A 20,959-nucleotide genomic window follows, 5' to 3' on the forward strand; every position below is an offset into this window, starting at 1 on the left:
TGAGGCTATATAAGTCAAGAGGTCTTGATTACCCTGTCGTAATGAAAGAAGTTCATTGTCCAAGGCCTGCCCTTGTGCATGTCTTGCGAACAGTTTCTCCATGCTGGACTGGAAGGCCTGGAAATCATGTAAAACCGGATCATCCTGGGTGACTAAAGGGATCGACCAATCTGCGGCGCTGCCACTGAGATAAGAAAGCACGAAAGCCACCTTGGTCTGGTCTGTTGGGAATGCAGCTGGTCGACATAAGAAGTGTAGGCGGCACTGGTTGATGAACACTGCAAATTTCTTTGGATCACCAGAAAAGCGTTCGGGCGGAGCCAAGGGCACATTACCGGGCAGATTGATTTGCACTGGATTTAAAGATGATGCAGAAGGATAACTTCCTTCTGGAATGGGCAAAGGTGTCTGTCCTGCCTGCGTTTGTAACAACTGCCTAGCGAGGTCCTCAGTTCGCTCCTTGGAAATTATCAGTTCTCTTCTTAGAGAGTTCGTTTCCTGACGAGCTGCATGTACCTCTGCTCTTAATTCCCCGAGCAACTGGGCTAATTGATCAGTGTCTGAGGTTTCCATTGCGCCTGGGTAGGAGTTTTGTGGTGGCCTTCGCGTTCTGTAATGCTCACCTGATTCCCACGGAGGCGCGGGTCTTGACAGGAAGGTGTCTGTGACTCGAAAAGTGATGTGCAGGACTCGATTGGCTTCTGGGTCGAACCTCTTCGCACTGTGTGTCGAACTCGAAGAGTGAGATTTCTGCAGGTGAAAGAATATGGGGGTTAATGGTCTGGGTTGTTGAATGTCCCCCTCTCTCTCTCTCTCTTCTCAGCTTTTCCGTAGGGCCCACAGGTCAACTTGCTCACCTTAGATAGGTGAATGCTGGACTCTCCATCTGCGTCTGGTGCAGGGTGCCGTTGCCAGTTCCTTCACTGGTGAAACATAGGCCTCTTGAATTCAGAGGATGGTTACCGTCGTTATCTGCACGAGCGGTGCGTTTCTGGACACCTTTTAGTCTTTATAGTCTTTTGGTGCGTGGCACGTTAATATCGAATAAGACTCTGTATAACGCTTTCCCCTTTTTGTCTTGCAGGACTCTTGAGGTGGAAAATGGAGTGTAGCGCCTGGGAATTCGTAAGTATGGCAAGCGCTCTAATTGTCTTTTCCCTTGCAGCTTAGTTCGTGCTGAAGAGACGCCGGAGTATCCGCAGGCGTTCTATTGCGACGAGCGCGATGGGCGTAAGTAGATACCTGTCTAATGTCTCTTCTTTTGTCTTTCAGATGTTGGACTACAGCGCCGGAATCCGCGGAATGACTGTAAGTAATTACAATGCTTTTGTCTTCGTAGGCGGCGATGCAGGAAGAAGAAATCCGGAAATCACGGCGTGCCGGTAAGTATGGCAATGCTTTTGTCTTTACAGGTGGAGATGCGGCGTGAAGAAACGGCCACAGCCGATGGATCAGGTGAGTAAGCACTGAGTGTAAAGATTGCCTTGCTAACCTGTTGTTTCTTGTCCTTGCAGGTGTTGCTGTTGACTGGATACAGAAATGGTAAGTATAACTCTTGCAGGTTCAGGATCGAAGGAAGAAAGGCCGGAGCAGACTCAGTGAGCGTTCTGCTGCAGATGCAGAATAACGCGAAGCACGCTTCTTCTATCGGGTGTGGTTTAAATAGCCTTGGAGTGATGAGGCATCTTCTTCCACGGCCCCGCCTAGGTAAGAAAAGAGTTCCAGTTTCCAGAAGAGTTCCAGTGCTGTATCCAGGGAGTGGAACTGCCCCACCCAGGTAAGAAAGTAGTTCCTGTTCACAGAGGGCTTCTAAGTGGCTGGTAAGTAAGCAGCATGGTCTGCTGCAGGTAAGTCCACCCAAGCATCTTCACACTTATTATGAGCCCGGCGCTTCCAGTGCCGGGACCGACGGTTTTGATGAGCCTGGTGCCACCGGCGCCAGGACAAGGTCCAAAAGGTCCCAGTGGGGACCGGCTGGTGCATAGGATTAGGGTTTGGGGCCTGCTTCCAAGGACGTTGGGCTGGTCCTGGCTCCTTGGAAGCAGTGATCATGACAGTTGAGGTGTGGAATTGTTCGTAAAGTGACCAGAAGTAGTTTAGAGCTTGGCATTGGCCAAAAGGAGGGTTTGTCGAACGGAAAATTATATTGTGCCTCCTATACTGTATGAATATATGTATATTGGCCTACGCCAAGCTGTTTATAAGCCACTTGTGAGGAAAAACACGTTGCAAGGTCTTGACCTTAGATCAGTGTAAGCCGCCATTTTAGATCTATCCACCATTTTAGATTCTTCCTTTAAAGTCACCCTGTTTTCTAAGATGGGGGACAATGTCATTCTGAACGCAACATGGCCGTCTTGACCTCTGTGTACAAACTAATGTATAACTTGCCTGCAGGCTACATGTTAGGGTCATGAACTGAGACCTTGTCCTTCGCTGACCTGTGTGTAGATATTGCTTGCACCAACAAAGCTAATCCATGATCATATGTTAAACACAATGTATTCAAATACTGAAATATGAACACTTGCTTGACTACATTGTATACAACTGTTTGAGAAGGCTTAACATGAAATCCTAAGATATACTGTTGCCATTGAGGCTTGTTAGTGAATACATTAAAGGTAAACCCTAAATGTACAGATGTACAAACTTGGCACAAACCCTAGATCCGTAATGTATTAACTTATATTAACCTGGGAAATGGGTTGAACATCATGATTTCGAGGGTATAAAGAGTGTGACTATTCTAATGTACAGTCCCACTCACTGAGCACACCGAACCACACTGGAGTTTGCTGTGTTGTACTGAGGGCCGATAGCTATCTGTTGCTTTGTCCTTTGAAACTGTTCAGTATAAAATAAAGATTTTTGTATGTTCATTTGTAACCCGCATTTGGTGTATTTCCTTTTGGGGTACTCAGCCTACACTGCATGATAGAATTTAAACTTGTACAACTGAAATCTAATGTCTGAAAATTAAGTGACCTGTTATTGAGAGCAACCTGGGTTGTAACTGGTTTAGAAGCTGGAATAAGTGTTCTAGCTGCTTGTTTTGAAATTACAAGTTTGTTTTAAACCAAAAAAAAAATGTAGCAGAATGACATTGAATTTAAAACTGCCTAAAAGCCACCAAACCAGTATAATAGCTTCCGCCACAGAGGCCAGGCCTCTCTCTCCACCAGGATATCACAGGATATCACACCTATGTTGTGATTATAGGGTGGGGGAAAAATGTGATCTGCCAGGGGAAGAAGACAATGGACTTCGTCCAGTCAAAGGAAGGCTAAGTGTGAAGAGTCGTAAAATGGCCTGGGCTTCTGGAGGAAATGGGAGGAGACTGCTTCTGAACTGCAGAGAGCCAGAAGGAGGTGGAGACAAACAACCATTTGGGGCTGGACATTCACAAAGAAACATTTTGTTGAATACATATAACTTACCACATATTTGTGTATCTAAATTCTGACTGTACATTTTAAGAGGCAGCAAAACCGTGTGACATGTTCTAGAAGGAAACGGCGGAAAAGGTGGTTTTGCACCAAATGTATTTATGCCAGAAGTATGAAACGTTATAGCCTTATGCCCATGTTCAACGCGCATATTTGTAAAAATTTTCAGATAAACTGGACATTGTGTTCTGGACAAAAAGGGCAAAATTCTGTCAAAAGCAGACACAAGATCCTTGTATTCAGAACCGGTAATGTTAGGAGTATTTTTGAATTGTCATAGCGTTTTTTGCGCTAAGTTTCTCTCATTTGTTTTCTAAAATCATACATCAATAGTGTTGTGAATAAATAAATTGAATCCCAGAAAGAAATTGATTATCCACCACGTGAAGGGTCCCTGGCCAGGGATGATGGAGATTCATGTGTGGCATTCTCTTTTTCTATAGTCATAATCTAGTATAGGAAATCCTTTTTTTTGTCATTTTAAAAGTGCATCCTTGTTTTCCATTTCTTGCGCCTATCTGAAAAAAACAACCTCCACTAAAACGTACATAACTTCCTCAATCTTTATGCTAGAAACAAAATTTCAACTTCTGCTTGTAGCTAACCTCCTTAGCTTTCCTAAAACCTTCCAATAGTTCTCCCGCAATCGCGATTACCGCATGCTGAAAAGTTTGCCACGAATTTCGTTTTAGGGAAATTCTATTATCTGGAAAACAGCTTTTGGTTGCACCCGACCTCAATTTTAAGTTTTCACATTGCTTATTAGTATCAAATCATTGCTAGTATTTGTCTGCAACTGTCTAAAGTGGCTCCCATAAGAATTTAAACAATTTCAGCAATTTAAGCCATATTTAGTGTTTTACCCAATCCATTCTCAAGATAACTTTAAAACCAGTTTGACAGTTTGCCAATCAATTCTGTTTTTCTCTTGTGTTGCTGGGGGAAATTGGGATTGACATCTTGTTTGAATTCTGCATTCCTGGATACCTGCTCATATCGCTTTACATTGCCTGTTGGGGGGGTTGAGGGGTTTGCAGGGGGAAATAGTAACCACACTGCTACTTGATCTGAACACACACAAAAGTATTATTTCTGTGCTGAATTGTTTTGCTCACTATTACTCCTTGTTATTAAAGAGATTGCTTAGTGTTACATCACCCCATTGGTGATTATTGTATACCCATTAAACATAGTGTGATTATGTTGTGAACTACATAAATAAATATTTTAACTTTGGAAACCAGCTTGATTCCTGGTTCAGTGTGACTGGGGGGGGGGGTTCCAGGAGAGGGGCGTGATATGAGTGGTACATCGTTCAGAATAAAAGATCTTTTAGACACAAACAAATAAATAAGGATTTCAGTTGTGCATTACACGCTAGGCGTTGACTTAGGTGAAGTGCCGGATTGAAATCACTTACAACAGGTTCTTCTCTACTTGCCCCTGTGTTCAAAATCACATTCACTTAGCTTCCCTTTGTTGGCTTTATATGCTGGCTTACACTGCTATGGCCTCTCATAGATAGCCCCTTGGCTTTGACACCACACTTCATACACCTCTTGCCAGTCTTTGGTCTTGCCACACTGTATTTGTTCATAAAGTTCACTTTCAGGTGGTCTAATGCATGCCCCAACTTTATATGGCACTCTTACACACTTGCGCTCTTTTCCTTATGTTGCTTTCACATGGGCACTTTCCCTTTGGCTGTCATCTGCCATTTGCTTTGTCCATAAAGTTGTGTTCAATTTAGTATTCAATATGTTTACATTCAAGTTTTCCTCCAGTTCGATATTCAACATGCATAATTCGACTTTGTTTCGAGTTTTAATTCAGTTCGGTATTTAATGCATAATGTGGTGTGGTTGCAAGTTTTATTTGGTTTGGTATTCGAGATACATAATTCAAGTTAGTTTCAAGTTTTCGTTTCATTTGTAACTTAATTACTTATATGCAGCCCACCAGGAGCGCCCCGGTCTTGTGTGGCTCATCCTGACAATCACCGGTCCCTGGCGTCATCCCCAGCGGCTCCAGCTGCTTGCTCCTGCTTCTCCAGTCAACGTACCGGCTTCTGTGAGCCCCGCTCACAAGACAACTACAGCTATGCTTATTCCAGCAACTCTGTTGTCTCTGCAGGTACGCAGGCAGCGTCCTCTCTGATGTCATTCTCGTCTGCAGCACTGGCTGCTCACATTGGCATATGGAGGCACCCACTCCTGTGATAGCCTCACGGCTTCTCTCGCCTTGGGCGTCCCATGTCATGCTGGATATCGGCCGACATCCTGGTTACTTCTCCAGTCCAACCATGGCTGTCTCCTCTCAGTAAGGGTCCCCTGCTGGTCTCTCTCACACATGCCTCCCCATTTCTCTGTGTTCTGTTCTTTGGTTCCCCATGTATACACCTGCAACCCCTTGACAGGTTGCAGGTGAGTATTCTTAATGGGACTTGCCTGAACATAATTAAAGGGACATGCCTGACCCTCAAAGTCCTCTGCAGGCATCTTCCTCATCCCAGTACTAGAGTGGTCACATGTATTTTTAGTGTTCATTATTCTCAGTCTCCTCTTCCTTGTCTCAGTACTAGAGTGGTGAACTAGGTTACTAGTGTTCACTACACCTAGTTGCTTCTTCCTCGTGTAAGATCTGTCAGATGAAAAATGTGGGAAAACAAGGGAAGAGGCCCTGCAGTAGCCCAAAAGGCTGGGGGGGGTTCTAGATTGATCTTCAATAGGTAAAGGGGGATACCATGTTTCTCCTGTGGGGACCCCACTCCCAATCCCCGAGGACCCTCCACCCAGGTGATCTTCCATCGCTCCTCCACCCCCAAGGTCAGGATCCAAGAACAATGACATTTCCCTGGCCACCTGAGAAGAAGATCCAGGGGGAGTAGGAGTGAGGATACCCTCAGGTTTCTCACAATGCTTATTTGAAAATGAATGACAATTAATGCTACTAAGGCTTATATGTAACCTATTTTGAAGTTAAAACATCCAGTGGTATATTTTATTAATGCAATTTATCAACTTTTGCACTACAACTACCAATTTTATAGTAAGATAAATTTGCAAAACTATGTTACCAAATAGTCCCACTCCCTTGTCCCCAAAGTGAGGACGTGCAGACAATATTATAGTTGTCTAATTTCCACACTAAACAATCCAACAAATAATTGTATAACTACATAACTTAATAAATAGCAGCACAATCATTGCATGAAAGGACACATACTACTTTTCATTCTGTGAATAAGAGACACTACTCACTGCATAGACAGGATAAAGTTCTGGGGAATTCAAATCCCAGTCGTTGACATGGGACCCAATCTGTACCCCACGGAAGCCCAGCTCCTTCACACAGCGATGCATTTCCTTCACAGCAAGGTCTGGCGCCTGCATGGGCAGCGTGCCCAGGCCTAGGAATCTCTTTGGGTACTTCTGCACAGTAGTTGCAAGGTCGTTGTTAAGCAATTGGCACAGATCCAAGGTGTGCTCAGGTTTGGCCTGATAATGAACAAATAATAACACATGTTATTTCTGAATCACTCACCTGTCTGCTTATTGTAGGTTCTTCAATATATACAATTACTCTAGTTTACACGTCATATTACCCAAACCAAGGAACATCTGTTGTTAGCGATTGCACACATGGAAGAGGATTGTCGGGTGCACAAACAAAAATGTGTTACATGCTGTGTGGTCACTACCTGAAAGTTTAAGCAGCTGTGTGGCGCGCTGGGCATTGCACCCTTACGGCCCAAACAGCTTTACCCTCCAGCAAGGTGTGCAAGGACACCCTGCAGCCGGTAAGGCGTGAGGGACTGAACACCCCATCTTGAGGATGTTACCCTAAATAATGTTTCCACATGTTTAGTTCATCACTATCACCACTCCAGAAATGTTTGAGGTCCTAGCGGTAGATCAAATGATCATTATTAAAGCAGGCGACGAAAGCAGAGGGTGGCAGGAATAACACATACAGACGACCATCAAGGAATAATGAGATAGTTAAGTGACATTAACATATTAACACTTACAAAATATTACAGCAAATGTCCAACAAAAGAATAGAAGGATTTTAATTGAGAAGACACTAAACATGGCAGGAGGTAAAGAATGGATAGCAGAGAACAAATTATTTTTGTTGTAACCAACATCTGAGGGATACAATTTTGTATACCCTACTGAAAAGTCACAAACTATTACAAAATCCACCAGGGCACCCATTGCTTGAACCAATTGCTTTGCACATTGTTTCATTGCGAAAAAACATTGTTTTAAAACAATTTCTGAGCATTGAAATATAGCATAAATCATCTAGAATCACCACGAAAGAAAGTATGGCTACGCTCTGTGGATGCCAATGTTCTATAGATGAACAAGCCACATACCGAAGACGTGGAAGCATTGAGGACTCAGAGAAACAACAGTAGGACCGGTAAGCCATGTATTTCTGTACCTATTTTCGTCCACTGCACAAACACAAAGTTGCTCCAGGGGCAACAGGCCTTTTATCTTTTCTTAAGACAAGTGGATCCTGCATGTATAGTGGTCAGTGAAAGAAAGGTGGCCAAATGTGGCTGCGGTACTTTCAGGACATCTGTATTGCTTGGCAAGTACAAAACCTGACTTTCAGTAGTGCCCGGAGTTGATTATTATCATTAATCCAAAAATGAAATGTAATGCAAGCGATATGGGGGTCATAGTACATTTCCTTCACACTGTAGTAGGGGTATTTTTTACATGATTCCATACACCAAACACGCAGATCAAAAGGATAGGTTACATTATCAGTTGCTGCCAAAAGACAATGGAAACAATAATGTATTCTACTGACAGTTTGTGAGATTATGACAAATTAGCTAATCGGAGAAAAAGTACAATGATTCATCGGATAATCTGTTTTTTAAAATTCTCAGAAATAGAGCATTTGATGGAACACCTAAGAACGGGAGCAAGACAATCAGACAGATCTTGACCTGAACACATAGAAAGTATTATTTCATGGGGGAGTGCCGTAGCCAGCTTGCAGACCATGGGGCTCTTTGGGGACTATGGATCTGTAATCCTGTACGGACCAGAAATTAGCCAATACAGGGTTGTCACATCATTCTCCCTTATGAGTGTGCTGTAGGTAGGACTCTCGGGGCGGCACTCCCTCTGAACACAGGAGAGAGATGCTGAGAGTCCTGCCTTCAATGCCCCTCCCCTCAGGGCTCTCGGTGCAGCACTCCCTCTGAACACAGGAGAGAGATGCTGAGAGTCCTGCCTTCAATGCCCCTCCCCTCAGGGCTCTCGGTGCAGCACTCCCTCTGAACACAGGAGAGAGATGCTGAGAGTCCTGCCTTCAATGCCCCTCCCCTCAGGGCTCTCGGTACAGCACTCCCTCTGAACACAGGAGAGAGATGCTGAGAGTCCTGCCTTCAATGCCCCTCCGGTCAGGGCTCTCAGTACAGCACTCCCTCTGAACACAGGAGAGAGATGCTGAGAGTCCTGCCTTCAATGCCCCTCCCCTCAGGGCTCTCGGTGCAGCACTTCCTCTGAATACTCGAGCGCTGTGCTGCGAGCCCTGCTGCCAGTACCCTCCTTTTAGGGCTTTTGGTGCGTGCCCCTGACAGACATGGCCTACACCCCTCACGTGAGAAAATCTTTGCCGGACTGCACCTGACAGACGCGGCTCGGCACCTTGCCCATGATGCCCACAGCCACTCCAGTACCTTTCCGAACTGCAAACAGCATCAGCCCAGCTCCTTTGTACATCCCACCCCTCCCTCCTCATCACGGTTTGTCTGGGTTGCTGGGAATTCGCCAGTTCCCAGGAATCACTCCATGCAAATTGCCATTTTTTTACACCTCCTACTTTTTGCGGTAGGTACATAATAGCTCTATAGGCCACGCCCTCCAGCCGTGCTCAGGCCTTTAACTCCGTCTTCAGGCCCAATAACTCCAGGTGCAGCCCTCGGGCTAGGTCTATAAAGTTTAATTATTCACAGGTTTTAGTTGATCATTGGTGATGATGAGACACTAAAGATGATATTTTTAAAGATGTGATTGTATGCACAAAAAAGATCCAGGAATAGCAGAGTGTTTGCGATTTGTGTGGATAAAGGGATCACCTCTGAAAATCACATATGATTATGAACTGTAAAAAGGAACCATAAGAAATGGGCACATTCCCAGGCCTAGGGCCTTTAACATGCAATTATGTGATCAAGGGAGACACAATTCAGCATCCCATTTCAGGAAAATAAATTCAACTAAGCAATGATGCTACATGTTTCACACCATTTGGAGTTTATCAAATAAAATGCCCATGTAGCAAAATTGCTGTTGGGAAGACATCCCCCATATGAAAAAAGATCATAGAGACCAAAAAGGATATTTGAAATAATTAATCTAAATCTTCTGAAGCTCAGCATTACATGAGGGGATGAGAAACAGTGGTATAATTGCAGCGGCAGGGACTGTGAGAGAGGATTGAAAAAACAAGAAGCTATTTTGGATGAATTTTCTTCAACCCTTATCCTCCTCACGGTTCAATAAGTAGTGGGATCTACCAGCTATTTTTGAAAAAGGGTAACCACGAGAGCAAGACAATATGGAATGAATTTAGTTACACTGAGTGTAAAGGTTGAGAAAGATACACTGAATCCTTGACTTAAGAGAACAGTTGTGCAGCAAACTGATATGTAATTTGCAAAATGACAGAACAGACATTCATTAAATCTACAAATGTAAACAAAATGTAACAATGAGAGCTACGATTATGGAAAGTAAAGCTGCATCACAGTAAAAAAAAGTATGAACATTTATATTCATCATAAACATGTCTGGCCAAGTGCTCAAGACAATAGATTGTTGTCAGAGTCATTGACAGAGCAAGATATTCTGATCAAGATCAATTAAAACATGTGTTCTTGAAACTAATGTTTTGTCTCATTTTTAAGAATGAGTTGTTAACATTTGGAGCAAAATTGGGGCTGATAAGGGGTTAGCTGATCTGTTGAAGCTGCAGAACCTTTAAAATGGATGGATCAGTAATTCGGGCCAGGCAGAGTTTTTTGTGAATGAAGTCTGTTTTCAATATTTAGCATAATAAAGTAACTGTTTTAAAGGGAGCCATGTGTTCAGTTTTCAAAATGGAAGACGTATGCTTCAATTAAGGTAAGTGACATTTCGGGCCACAATTAGCCAAGGTGTATCCACAAACATATTTAGCAAATAATTGCATTTATTTCATATTGTTCACAGAGTTTTCTTAATGAAAAATCAAGTCAGACTCAAAACATGTTTTACATATAGCACGCGGATTTGAAAGTCTATTTGTTCTGGTGCAATGCTACAAATATGGCATAATACAGTGTTTATTTGACAGAATATCAAACATGCTGAACAGTTGAAGAAACTCTTCAGGACAGTCAATAACTTGTTGGTTGAATTTAATTTGCATTTACAACACCTAGTCACACAATATTGTTTTCTTTTTTTAAAACACCACATTATTCCTCAGTGATGGATGCCAGTGTCCGTGACAGGTCACTCCCATCTTTCTGGATTCGTAACCTGAAAGCGGCACATACAGCGAGGAAGGCTGCCCAATATGTGACTTAGGGGGAGGCGAGATTTTAAAAAGATATGATAATTGTGTTGAGGCACCTTGGTTGGGAAGGGTTGAACTAAGGAGCACTTGGCCACCCAAAGCATGAAACAATATAAATAAATAAGGGCTATCTAGCAGCCCATCTTCCCCTGACTGCTCTCCCCACCTGCTTGGCATCTGCTCGGGCCTCAGTATGAACATTGGAAACTTAGTTGTATGCAGTTGAACAGAGAAAACAATAACAAGGAAGAAACACCAATAACACAAGCATAAGGTAATACATAACTAAAGTAGAAACCACATTAATGTATGAAGCTGCAGATAAACACAACATGATTTGAAAACCCTGGCTCACAGAGCTCCCCCATACTTAGATAGCTCAGGTTCTTTCTAAAAACTTTCCACCACTGGAACTGATGTTTCAGCAGGGTGCCCTTGACCGGCTTGTCTAACCGGCTGGGTGCCTCTAAATATGTATCTAAAAAAGATCTGAAAGAAAGCAAGGTCCTCCCGGCAACACCTTAAAAGGGGGCTTGGTACTACATTGTTTTAGCATCGCTGGTGAAAACACCAACATGGCTGATCTTCCATTTTTAGAATGCGTGAACATTTTAATGTGAAAGAAATGCCATTGAGGAATGATCACAAGGTTCCAACTGGGGACTCAGTGGTTGCCAATATATTTCTCTATCTATATTAGGTTTATTAGGAGATTTGTTCTAGAATGTTCATCTCAAACACGCGAACAGTAGTAATGATGGTTCTCTCAGTAAGATCAGGACCTGCTTATTCCCTTCCCTTGCTCAATGTCTCATCCACGGGATGCATACAGATTGGATATATTGCCCTTTGAAGCAAGTGTCCTTGTTTGTACAGTCCAAAAAGCTGCAAATCCAAAATCTCCTCAAGGCCACCCATCTCCTCCTTCTGCCACAGATTTGGTGGCATTCCCTTCAGATGGCGCCTCAACAGACCCCTGCAGAATTTGGATGTGTTGGCTGGTCTTTTGCAATAATGGAGCATAGGATACGTCCCCATTTGTGACAGACTCTGATCTTAGGGTAGTTGGGGTTTGGGCTGGCTGCAGTCAAGTGGCAGAAATGGCTAAGCCAGCGATGCCATTGGAAAAACTAGTAGCCACCACGCCAGAGTTTGGATGCTTGAAATACATATTTTAACAGTGGGTGATGAGCTACTTGGAGTTGTTGACTGACGTCATGCTATTGTTTTCTACAGCCACAATTTGTGCATCCACAGCAATTGCAGTAGCTACTGTTTCTACAATGAACTATCACATTTTCCATGGGGCCTTCCTCTCCCTCTCGCGTGCATGTCTGCTGGCTCTGAGGACATAATAATTGGTGTTGGTTTTTGCCTCGAACACTACAGACACTGGCAGCCCTCGTAGAGCCATTTTCAAAAGGAGGTAGTGCTGTAGGCTCTTGCACCTGACCTCAGCTGAACTGGTGACAGTAGCTGAAGTGTTCCTGCATGGTAAATCAATTTGCTCTTGCATCCTACCACTCTCAAACAGGTGGTGTATATAGCCAATCAGCCTACCACTGATGCCCACCAACTGTGATCACATCCTCCAACAATTTTCCAGCACCCACAATTATTTCTGTTCCTCCAAAGCAATTCAATTGCTAGCCTTGTGTGTGAGTGAACCCAGTCAAACAAGTTAGATCAGTGCACATTTCTCCACTGTCCCACTGATCTCAACCAGGTGGGTTGTTGCTTCACACAGCCAATCAACATGTCACTAATGATCACAACCTGTGATCACTGCCTCCAACATTTTCCCAGCACCCCAAAATATTGATTGTGTGTAAATGCACCCATTCAAACACACTGTTCTACTGCTCTTAAGAAGGTGGGTGGTTTGTTGCATTTCAGACAATTTTTTGTTTTTTATTTTTTTTATTTGCATTTAATCTATTTAGATTTTTACAAAGACGTTTTGATCCTGTTGGTAAGTACATTAGGGTTTTGACTGTGCGTTCTCTGCATGCACCAAGAAATAACATTTCTGCATGTGAATAGACTTCAGAAGGGGACCCAATAGCTTCATCTTCTAACTAGAAAGGCTAGTCCGGTTGAGGATGAGTGGCCTTCAAGGCGATGTTTAGAAGTTTGGTCGCTGCTATTAGCCATCTAGTTTGGGCTCCTGTAATGAGGCGGTTCCACCAAGTGTTTTCATCGTCGACATAAGAGTTTAAGAACAGGGGGCCGAGGAAAGCTTTTCTTTCTTGGTCTATTGTCGGACAAATCATCAAGAGGTGCCTAATTGATTCTGTAGATTGAGGGTCTTTGCAGAGTCTGCATGCTTTTTGATCGGACGCTGTTCGAATTGCTAAGATTTCTTGAGTAGGTAGCAGGTTTAGACGGGCTTTCAATAAGGTTTTCATTAAAAGTTTACTTGGGTATTTTGTGCAATACCTCATAAGCTCTTTAAGTTTGTTTTAGACCGGTGGCAGATGGAATAGTAGTTTGTTCGAAACTGCTTTCTCGTTTGTTTTTATCCAGTCTAGCCATTCCATTTTCGATTTTATTCTTAGTGGATTCTGAATTAGTTCTTCTTCAGAACAAGATATCTCTTGCAGTATGAGCTTTTGTGTAAGAACCCAGTCGTTTAGGAATTTGTTGCTTCCTTTTGTGATTTCCACGGCAATCATGTGGTATATTTCTAGGCTCTCAGGATTCTAGATTTTTCTGAAGAGTTGGATGGTACTCTGGGCCACCACTGCCTCTAGGGAAAGTAGACCTAGTTCTCGTCTTATTGCTGCGACGGCAGTAGATTTAGGTAGGCCTAGTACTGCTCTCCAGATATAGCCTTCCAATTTAGGCCACAAAGTGGATGGAATTGCAGGTGTTGCATCCATGCCGTAAGTTAGTGATGGAATTAATTTTGACTTGTAGAACTGAATAGCCGAAAGTAGGCTGTATTTTCCATATTTTCTGTCCAGTGCACGTAGTTGAGAAGTTAGGTTTGTGGTCTTTGACCATAAGGTTTGCTGCATGCTCAATCCTTTTTTAGTGCTGTCGATTTCAACTCCCAGATACTTGACACAGACAATCAATCTGCCACTAATGTCCACCCATTGTCATCGCCACCTCCAATACTTATTTCACCACTCCCAATTCTTTTTCCACCACCCCCCTGCTTGTGTTGTGTGTGTGAGTGCCACCACCCCAACAAGCTGGCCCAACACAATTTCCTCTTCCACCTTACTTTTTTCAAGCAGGTAGTGTACTGCATCACAGAGCCAACCAACCTGACTCTTCTTCCAACTGCCTGTGATCACCATCACCAACAATTGTTCTACCACCCCAAAATTGTATTCTGTTCCCAAAACAATTCATCTGAATGTGTTGTATGGAGTGCACATGTTCAAACAAGCTGGTGCAGGGAAAATTCCTCCTCTATCCTACTGCTCCCAAACAGGTGGCTTGGTGCATCACACAGCCAATCAACCGTCCATCAGGACCGTATTAAACCCTAAGGAGGCCCCTAGTCAGTCGAAATTTCGGGTCCCCTCTTGCAAGTTATCTCCTAATACGTTTTAAATTTTGGATATTTTGAGGTAAAATTATTGGTAAATTGGGCCTTTTAGCAGCACATTCTACTGGATCGTGCAGTGTGTGCAGAAATACAAAAACAAAATTAAAGGATAGTTCCGGGACTTTTTTTTTATTGTCCCTACGGGTCGGCCATGTGTTTGTAAGCATAAATCGGTAGATCGTAGGAAACTTTCCTATGGACCTTACCCGACTTTTCGCCCATTATCGCACTCGAAATCAGCCTCCATTTTGTGATAATCCCATCATTCCGCCGCATCGACCTGGCTCACCTGCCTTTGCGGCACTAAATCAAATCCCCCGCCCCTGAGCCTGACATCAGCAGACGCGTACTGCCCATTTCAAGCACGTCTCGTGTCAACAATCGCTGCGCCTCAGCTATTGACGTGTTGCCATGGAAATGGCAGGACGCCTCTTTCCCCAATAAGTATAAACAGACCGTTTCACAACACACAGCAGCAGATTTTCGATTCCATTCCTCTCTCTGTGTTACTTTGAGTATTCTGTGACTCGTTTCAGTGCTCTGGTCAGCTACCTTCGCCGCTTGTAGCCCGTGTGAACACCTGTACCATCTCTGTAAATTATTTTACTATCTTTACCGCACAATGGCCACAATAATGCCGTATATGTACGAGCCCGAGTACACCGAGGAAGAACTACTGGAAAGTCAAGCACGCGAAAACGATGGGGATTCGGACGGCAGTTGGGAGGACCAGTCAACGGATGAAGAGCCTGGACCATGTCGCATGGACGGCGTCTCCACCTGGTGCACGTGCAATCGGTGCGAGCTAATGCCAACTGAGGAGGAGAACTGCTGCTGCCGTGAAAATTCCGGGTGCTTGGCCTACATTTCGGAAAGCGAGCAAAGTCTGCAGGAAGGCGAGCAAAGTCCGCAATGCATCACCGAGCTGCCAGAGTTCAGGGAAGCCTGCCTCTCACGGACCGTGTTGAGGATGATGATGGTGCTTATGCACGAACTTCGCGGCACTGTTCGTCCGCGTAATCCGAGTAACGAGTAAGTATACTCTGTTTGTGATGTCAGTGATGCCACCACTATTTCATGGTCGTCTCCCACATATAAAATTACATTTACATATCATTCGAACGCATGTAAATTTGTTCCATATAGTGCATTTTCTAGATATAATTTTTTTCTAAGAAAAATGACATGTGTTACCTGAATCGACATTGATAAGAAAGTTTGGTCAGTTTAATACAGTTTGCATCTTTTTTTTTCACAGGTGGTACAGGCTGGTGGCCTATCGTTGCTTCACTTGGTGGCTTCACGGGAGGCTCGGACACCGCGTTCGGAGAGTAATACCTGCCTGTGCGGTACTTGCCATTAGACAACATTTCCCCAGTGACAGTGGACAATACCGCGGATTTTCCCTCGATGTGCTGCAACCTCAACTTTACAATGTGTAATGTTTATTATTTATGTTTAATTAAAATCTAAAATAAAGCCCAACATATATTTTAACAATGGTTGTTTTGATTTTTTAAATGAATCTAGTGTATATTCTCCTGGGAGGGTGAGGTATTTATAAACTCACCCCCCTGCATTCCATGTAGTAGATCCTGCAGCCATCCTCTTACATTCAGTTAGATGGCCTCTCCTTGGTGAGGCCCTGCGGCAAACGGGTCTTGTCTGCACGACCACCGCCCCGATCCACCCCCCGCCCTATCAAAGGCAGTTCGCACCGGGGTACTTGTGCTGGCAAGTGGAGCTGTCAGGGAGCGATAAAGGCCAAGAGGTGCCAAAGACCATGTACACTTCAAAGTGGTCTATAGAGCATGGGTTGTTGTTCCCATGTCTACCTCCAGACCCCGTGTCTCCTGCCAAGCATCCCCCCTCACGCTGGACGGCCCCCTGCAATCCACATAAGTGTGTCTCCATTCACGAGTCTTCCTGTGTCTTGTCTGCACGACCACCGCCCCGATCCACCCCCCGCCCTATCAAAGGCAGTTCGCACCGGGGTACTTGTGCTGGCAAGTGGAGCTGTCAGGGAGCGATAAAGGCCAAGAGGTGCCAAAGACCATGTACACTTCAAAGTGGTCTATAGAGCATGGGTTGTTGTTCCCATGTCTACCTCCAGACCCCGTGTCTCCTGCCAAGCATCCCCCCTCACGCTGGACGGCCCCCTGCAATCCACATAAGTGTGTCTCCATTCACGAGTCTTCCTGTGTCTTGTCTGCACGACCACCGCCCCGATCCACCCCCCGCCCTATCAAAGGCAGTTCGCACCGGGGTACTTGTGCTGGCAAGTGGAGCTGTCAGGGAGCGATAAAGGCCAAGAGGTGCCAAAGACCATGTACACTTCAAAGTGGTCTATAGAGCATGGGTTGTTGTTCCCATGTCTACCTCCAGACCCCGTGTCTCCTGCCAAGCATCCCCCCTCACGCTGGACGGCCCCCTGCAATCCACATAAGTGTGTCTCCATTCACGAGTCTTCCTGTGTCTTGTCTGCACGACCACCGCCCCGATCCACCCCCCGCCCTATCAAAGGCAGTTCGCACCGGGGTACTTGTGCTGGCAAGTGGAGCTGTCAGGGAGCGATAAAGGCCAAGAGGTGCCAAAGACCATGTACACTTCAAAGTGGTCTATAGAGCATGGGTTGTTGTTCCCATGTCTACCTCCAGACCCCGTGTCTCCTGCCAAGCATCCCCCCTCACGCTGGACGGCCCCCTGCAGACCGCATAATGCCACGACATATACACGTCATTCATTCACAAACACACCCCTGTTTCGAATTCTTTATAACCCACTTCATATTTCTAATGAGAACTTCTTTGCGCTTTGCTAGTCAACCCGTGAAGGTGCTGGTTATCTGCTCTTCGTCTCTGTGAACTTCCGTGACCACTTTGAGCAAACTCGTCAGTTTGCAACCTGTGAACTGCTCCCTGTTCTACGACAAGAAACTACTCTGATCCCTGCATCTAACTGTTTGTTCGTCAAGTTAAGTCCATGTACCATAATCATTTTGCGTCCAATTTTTTAATTTATATCTATTTGCTAGTAGTCATCAAATTGCATCCATGTTTTCTTTTCGTTCACGACAGTACATGCAAGGAACTAGTCACATGTTCTGAGTTTAGTCAAATTACTTTTTCTATTTTTTGAAAGTTATTGAAATACTTATCCGCATGTGAATAACATGTATAGTTCCAAGAACCAAAACGGACCTTGCATTGAACCTTTTATGTGTCATTTAATGTTTTAACACATTGGTATTCATAGAGAATTGTTGATCTTTACTTTTCAGAACTTTCCATAATGCCTGCCTGTTCCATTGGCGGTTGCCCTTCGAAGACCCATAACAAATCTGAAGGTACTATAATGCATGTTTTCCCTAAGACAATAGATCAGATAAGAGAATGGGTCCGATATTGCGGATATCCAGCCTCTGAGATAGAAAGTAGAGTCCTAGAAGTCTTTGCGGACAAGAGGGGTGATCGATACCTCATCTGCAGCAGGCACTTTAGCCCAGACATGTACTCCACATCATTGCTAATAAGGACGAAAACACCGCGAGCGAGGCGAAAATTGCTCTCAACCGCTATTCCCACTCTATTCGTCCACATCCCTCCACTGGTGAGTCAAGTTTACGTATTTATCTCTCGGCATTGCGGTAGTGTGTAGCATTAGCTAACAATAATTTCCCCATTTATGTATCCACTCAATATGAAGGCTGAAGATTCTCCATCCGTGTCGTTATTGCAGTCATCAGCCACTTCAAGCGCCTATCGGGTAATCTTACTTAGCTATTCTGACACTGACTTGTTTTAGGCATGTAAATCAATAGTTTTAATTGATCGTGTAATTATTTTACCTAATGGTACACCACAGTACTCGTCCTCTAGTCTTTGTTTTCAGTTATAATTATTGTTATCCAAAATAATGCAAGTACTGTCTTTCAGGGAGATGCTGAGGAGTCCAACGCATTGACGACAACCGTAGATGTCACTCAGATGCTCGAGGTACGTTTCCGGACAGTTCCATCGATGGAGATCATCAGATCTTGCATTCTTGTAGCGTGATTGTTACACACAATGTTTCTTTCGTTTTTAGCCATTGGTATGTCCTTCTGTCGTCGCCCTCCTATGTGTCTTCTTTTTTCAATATTGTGTTCATTACTAATGAAAGTCCTATGTTTCAGGGAGTCGATGGAGCATTAGTCCAAGAGGAAGGGGGAGCATGCAGTTACGGGTCGGCGCAACAGCTTGCAGAAGTGTGCACCGCAGTTACAGCGTCCCTTGATGTTCTTATGCATTTCGAGGTATGGATACTGACAGATCAATCATGCGAGATCAAATGACGTGATTACATCCGCTATACTTCCTTCTTTATTAACGCAAGTACTATGTTTCAGGGAGCTGACGGAGCTTCTTCAACAAGAACATCACCCCTAGTAGTTGATGCAGATCTCTGGGTGGTGACACTTCCAACGATGGAGCAAATCGAATCATATTTAGATATCCATTATTTATTTTAGACAACTGATCATTTGTGCAGGTCTATTTAGATGAGCCGTTGACGCCTGCAGAAAGTTTATGTTCTTTTAAACAAAATAGAAAACCATACTAATGCAATTACTGTGTTTCAGGGAGTTGCTGAAGCGTCATCTTCAATAATATCATCAATGGAAGTTTATGCGGAGCCCGAGGTATGGATCTTGACAGTTCAATCTAACTAGATCAACAATGCGTGAACTATTGTCGTTTGAATGTTCTACACAATGCGTTCATTCGTGTTTTGCTATTGAGATGTACGTATGGGTATTGGTCCCCAAGTACATTTTGTGTTTTCAATATTATTATACATACTAATGAAAGTTCTATGTTTCAGCGAGTCGATGGAGCCTCAGTGAGTGATGGATGTGCTTATCATGAAAGTATAGTCGTTGCAGCGCGAGAGGAAGTGGAGACATGCACACACGAGTCGGAGCAACAGCGTCCAGATGTTGAAGTTCGAGGAAAGAAAGTTTCAAAGAAAAGAAAGCAAAAGAAGGTTAGTGTCCTGTTCACTATATTATGTTGTCTTTCACTGTCAATAGTTCAATACTGTAAGTTGTGTTTAAACTGAACATCCCTTTTCTAATCTGTCCTCTAGTTGCGAGTGGGTGTAAGAACTAGATCTACACAGACAGTGAAGCGAACGAGAGATGTTGCTTGTCAAACCTTTTGGCAGGGACTTGAGACTGGAGATGCATCGTGCCAATGGGAAGAATATGAAGTGATTGACAACGGAGCTATACCACCACCAGCCATTGATAGTGAATGTCCTCCTGGTAGTTTGGATGCAGTCGTAGATCAATTCACAGAATCCACACCCGCAAAAAATAAGAGCACGCGAAAGTTGAAGACATTGTTTTTTTCTCCCATCTCCGGACAAGGAACAGATGTTGCAATGGAAGAGAATGAAGTGGACGACAATGAAACACCATCAATATCACTCAGCATAGCGGAAGACGATATCAGAGATTGTACCTTTCATGCGAGTGACATGTCCTCAACGTTACAGGCCGAACCAGCTGGGATGCAGAGTGACAGTATAAGGAAAGAGGCCAAATTCATTGTATTCGATAGCTGTTTGATGGATATTATTATGATGATGAAATGTGGGCATTGGGTTGGTGGGGAAGTATGTGGGGAGCCATTGATTAATGTGACTCGTGCAATTCGAGGCACTAACCTTAAAATACATGCCACCTGTACACAATATCATCCGTTCGCATGGTCTGCACAACCCATGCTGGGGCAACTGCCAGCAGGCAATCTACTTTGTGCAGCGGCCGCACTTTTTAGTGGTTCAAGTTTTAAAAAGTTACAGTATTTCTTTCAGTTTGTGGGAATCCATTTCATTGCGAAAAGTCAGTTCTACAAATACCAAACCGATTATCTATTTCCAGCCATCAGCGAAGCTTGGAGAATGGAAAAAATGTCAATGGAAAGTACATTCGCGGGCAAACGCTTCAGGCTAGCCGGTGATGGACAATGCGACAGTCCAGGATTTTCAGCCAAGTACTGCACCTACCACTTTCAGGACATGGAAAGTAAGAAAATTGTGAGTTCGGTGGTCGTGCAGGTGTCACAAAGTACATCCTCAGTGGCCATGGAGAAAGTTGGCTTTGTAGCATCATTGCAAGAACTACAATCGCGGGGAATGGTGATCGACCTGATAGCCACGGACAGACACGTTTCAATTGCCAAGACAATGAGAGAACAGTACAAAAATATAAATCACCAATTTGACGTATGGCATCTTGCAAAAACAATCAATAAAAAATTGTCGGCTGCAGGAAAAAAAAAAGATATGCAAGGTATTTCACAGTGGTCCA

The 20,959-nt window shown here is 44.0% G+C and overlaps 1 protein-coding gene across 2 annotated transcripts in view; it reads right to left on the reverse strand.

The window, feature by feature from the left end:
• Positions 1-20,959, reverse strand: part of ACMSD (aminocarboxymuconate semialdehyde decarboxylase) — a 606,399-nt gene that overhangs the window by 428,214 nt on the left and 157,226 nt on the right. For both annotated transcript variants that reach the window (XM_069616567.1, XM_069616568.1), the window contains exon 5: positions 6,710-6,946. In XM_069616567.1, coding sequence (XP_069472668.1) covers positions 6,710-6,946 — 237 coding nt within the window. The remainder of the gene's footprint in view (positions 1-6,709; positions 6,947-20,959) is intronic.

The sequence above is a fragment of the Ambystoma mexicanum genome, chromosome 9, assembly GCF_040938575.1.
Source record: "Ambystoma mexicanum isolate Mex_15411 chromosome 9, UKY_AmexF1_1, whole genome shotgun sequence".
NCBI lineage: Eukaryota > Metazoa > Chordata > Amphibia > Caudata > Ambystomatidae > Ambystoma > Ambystoma mexicanum.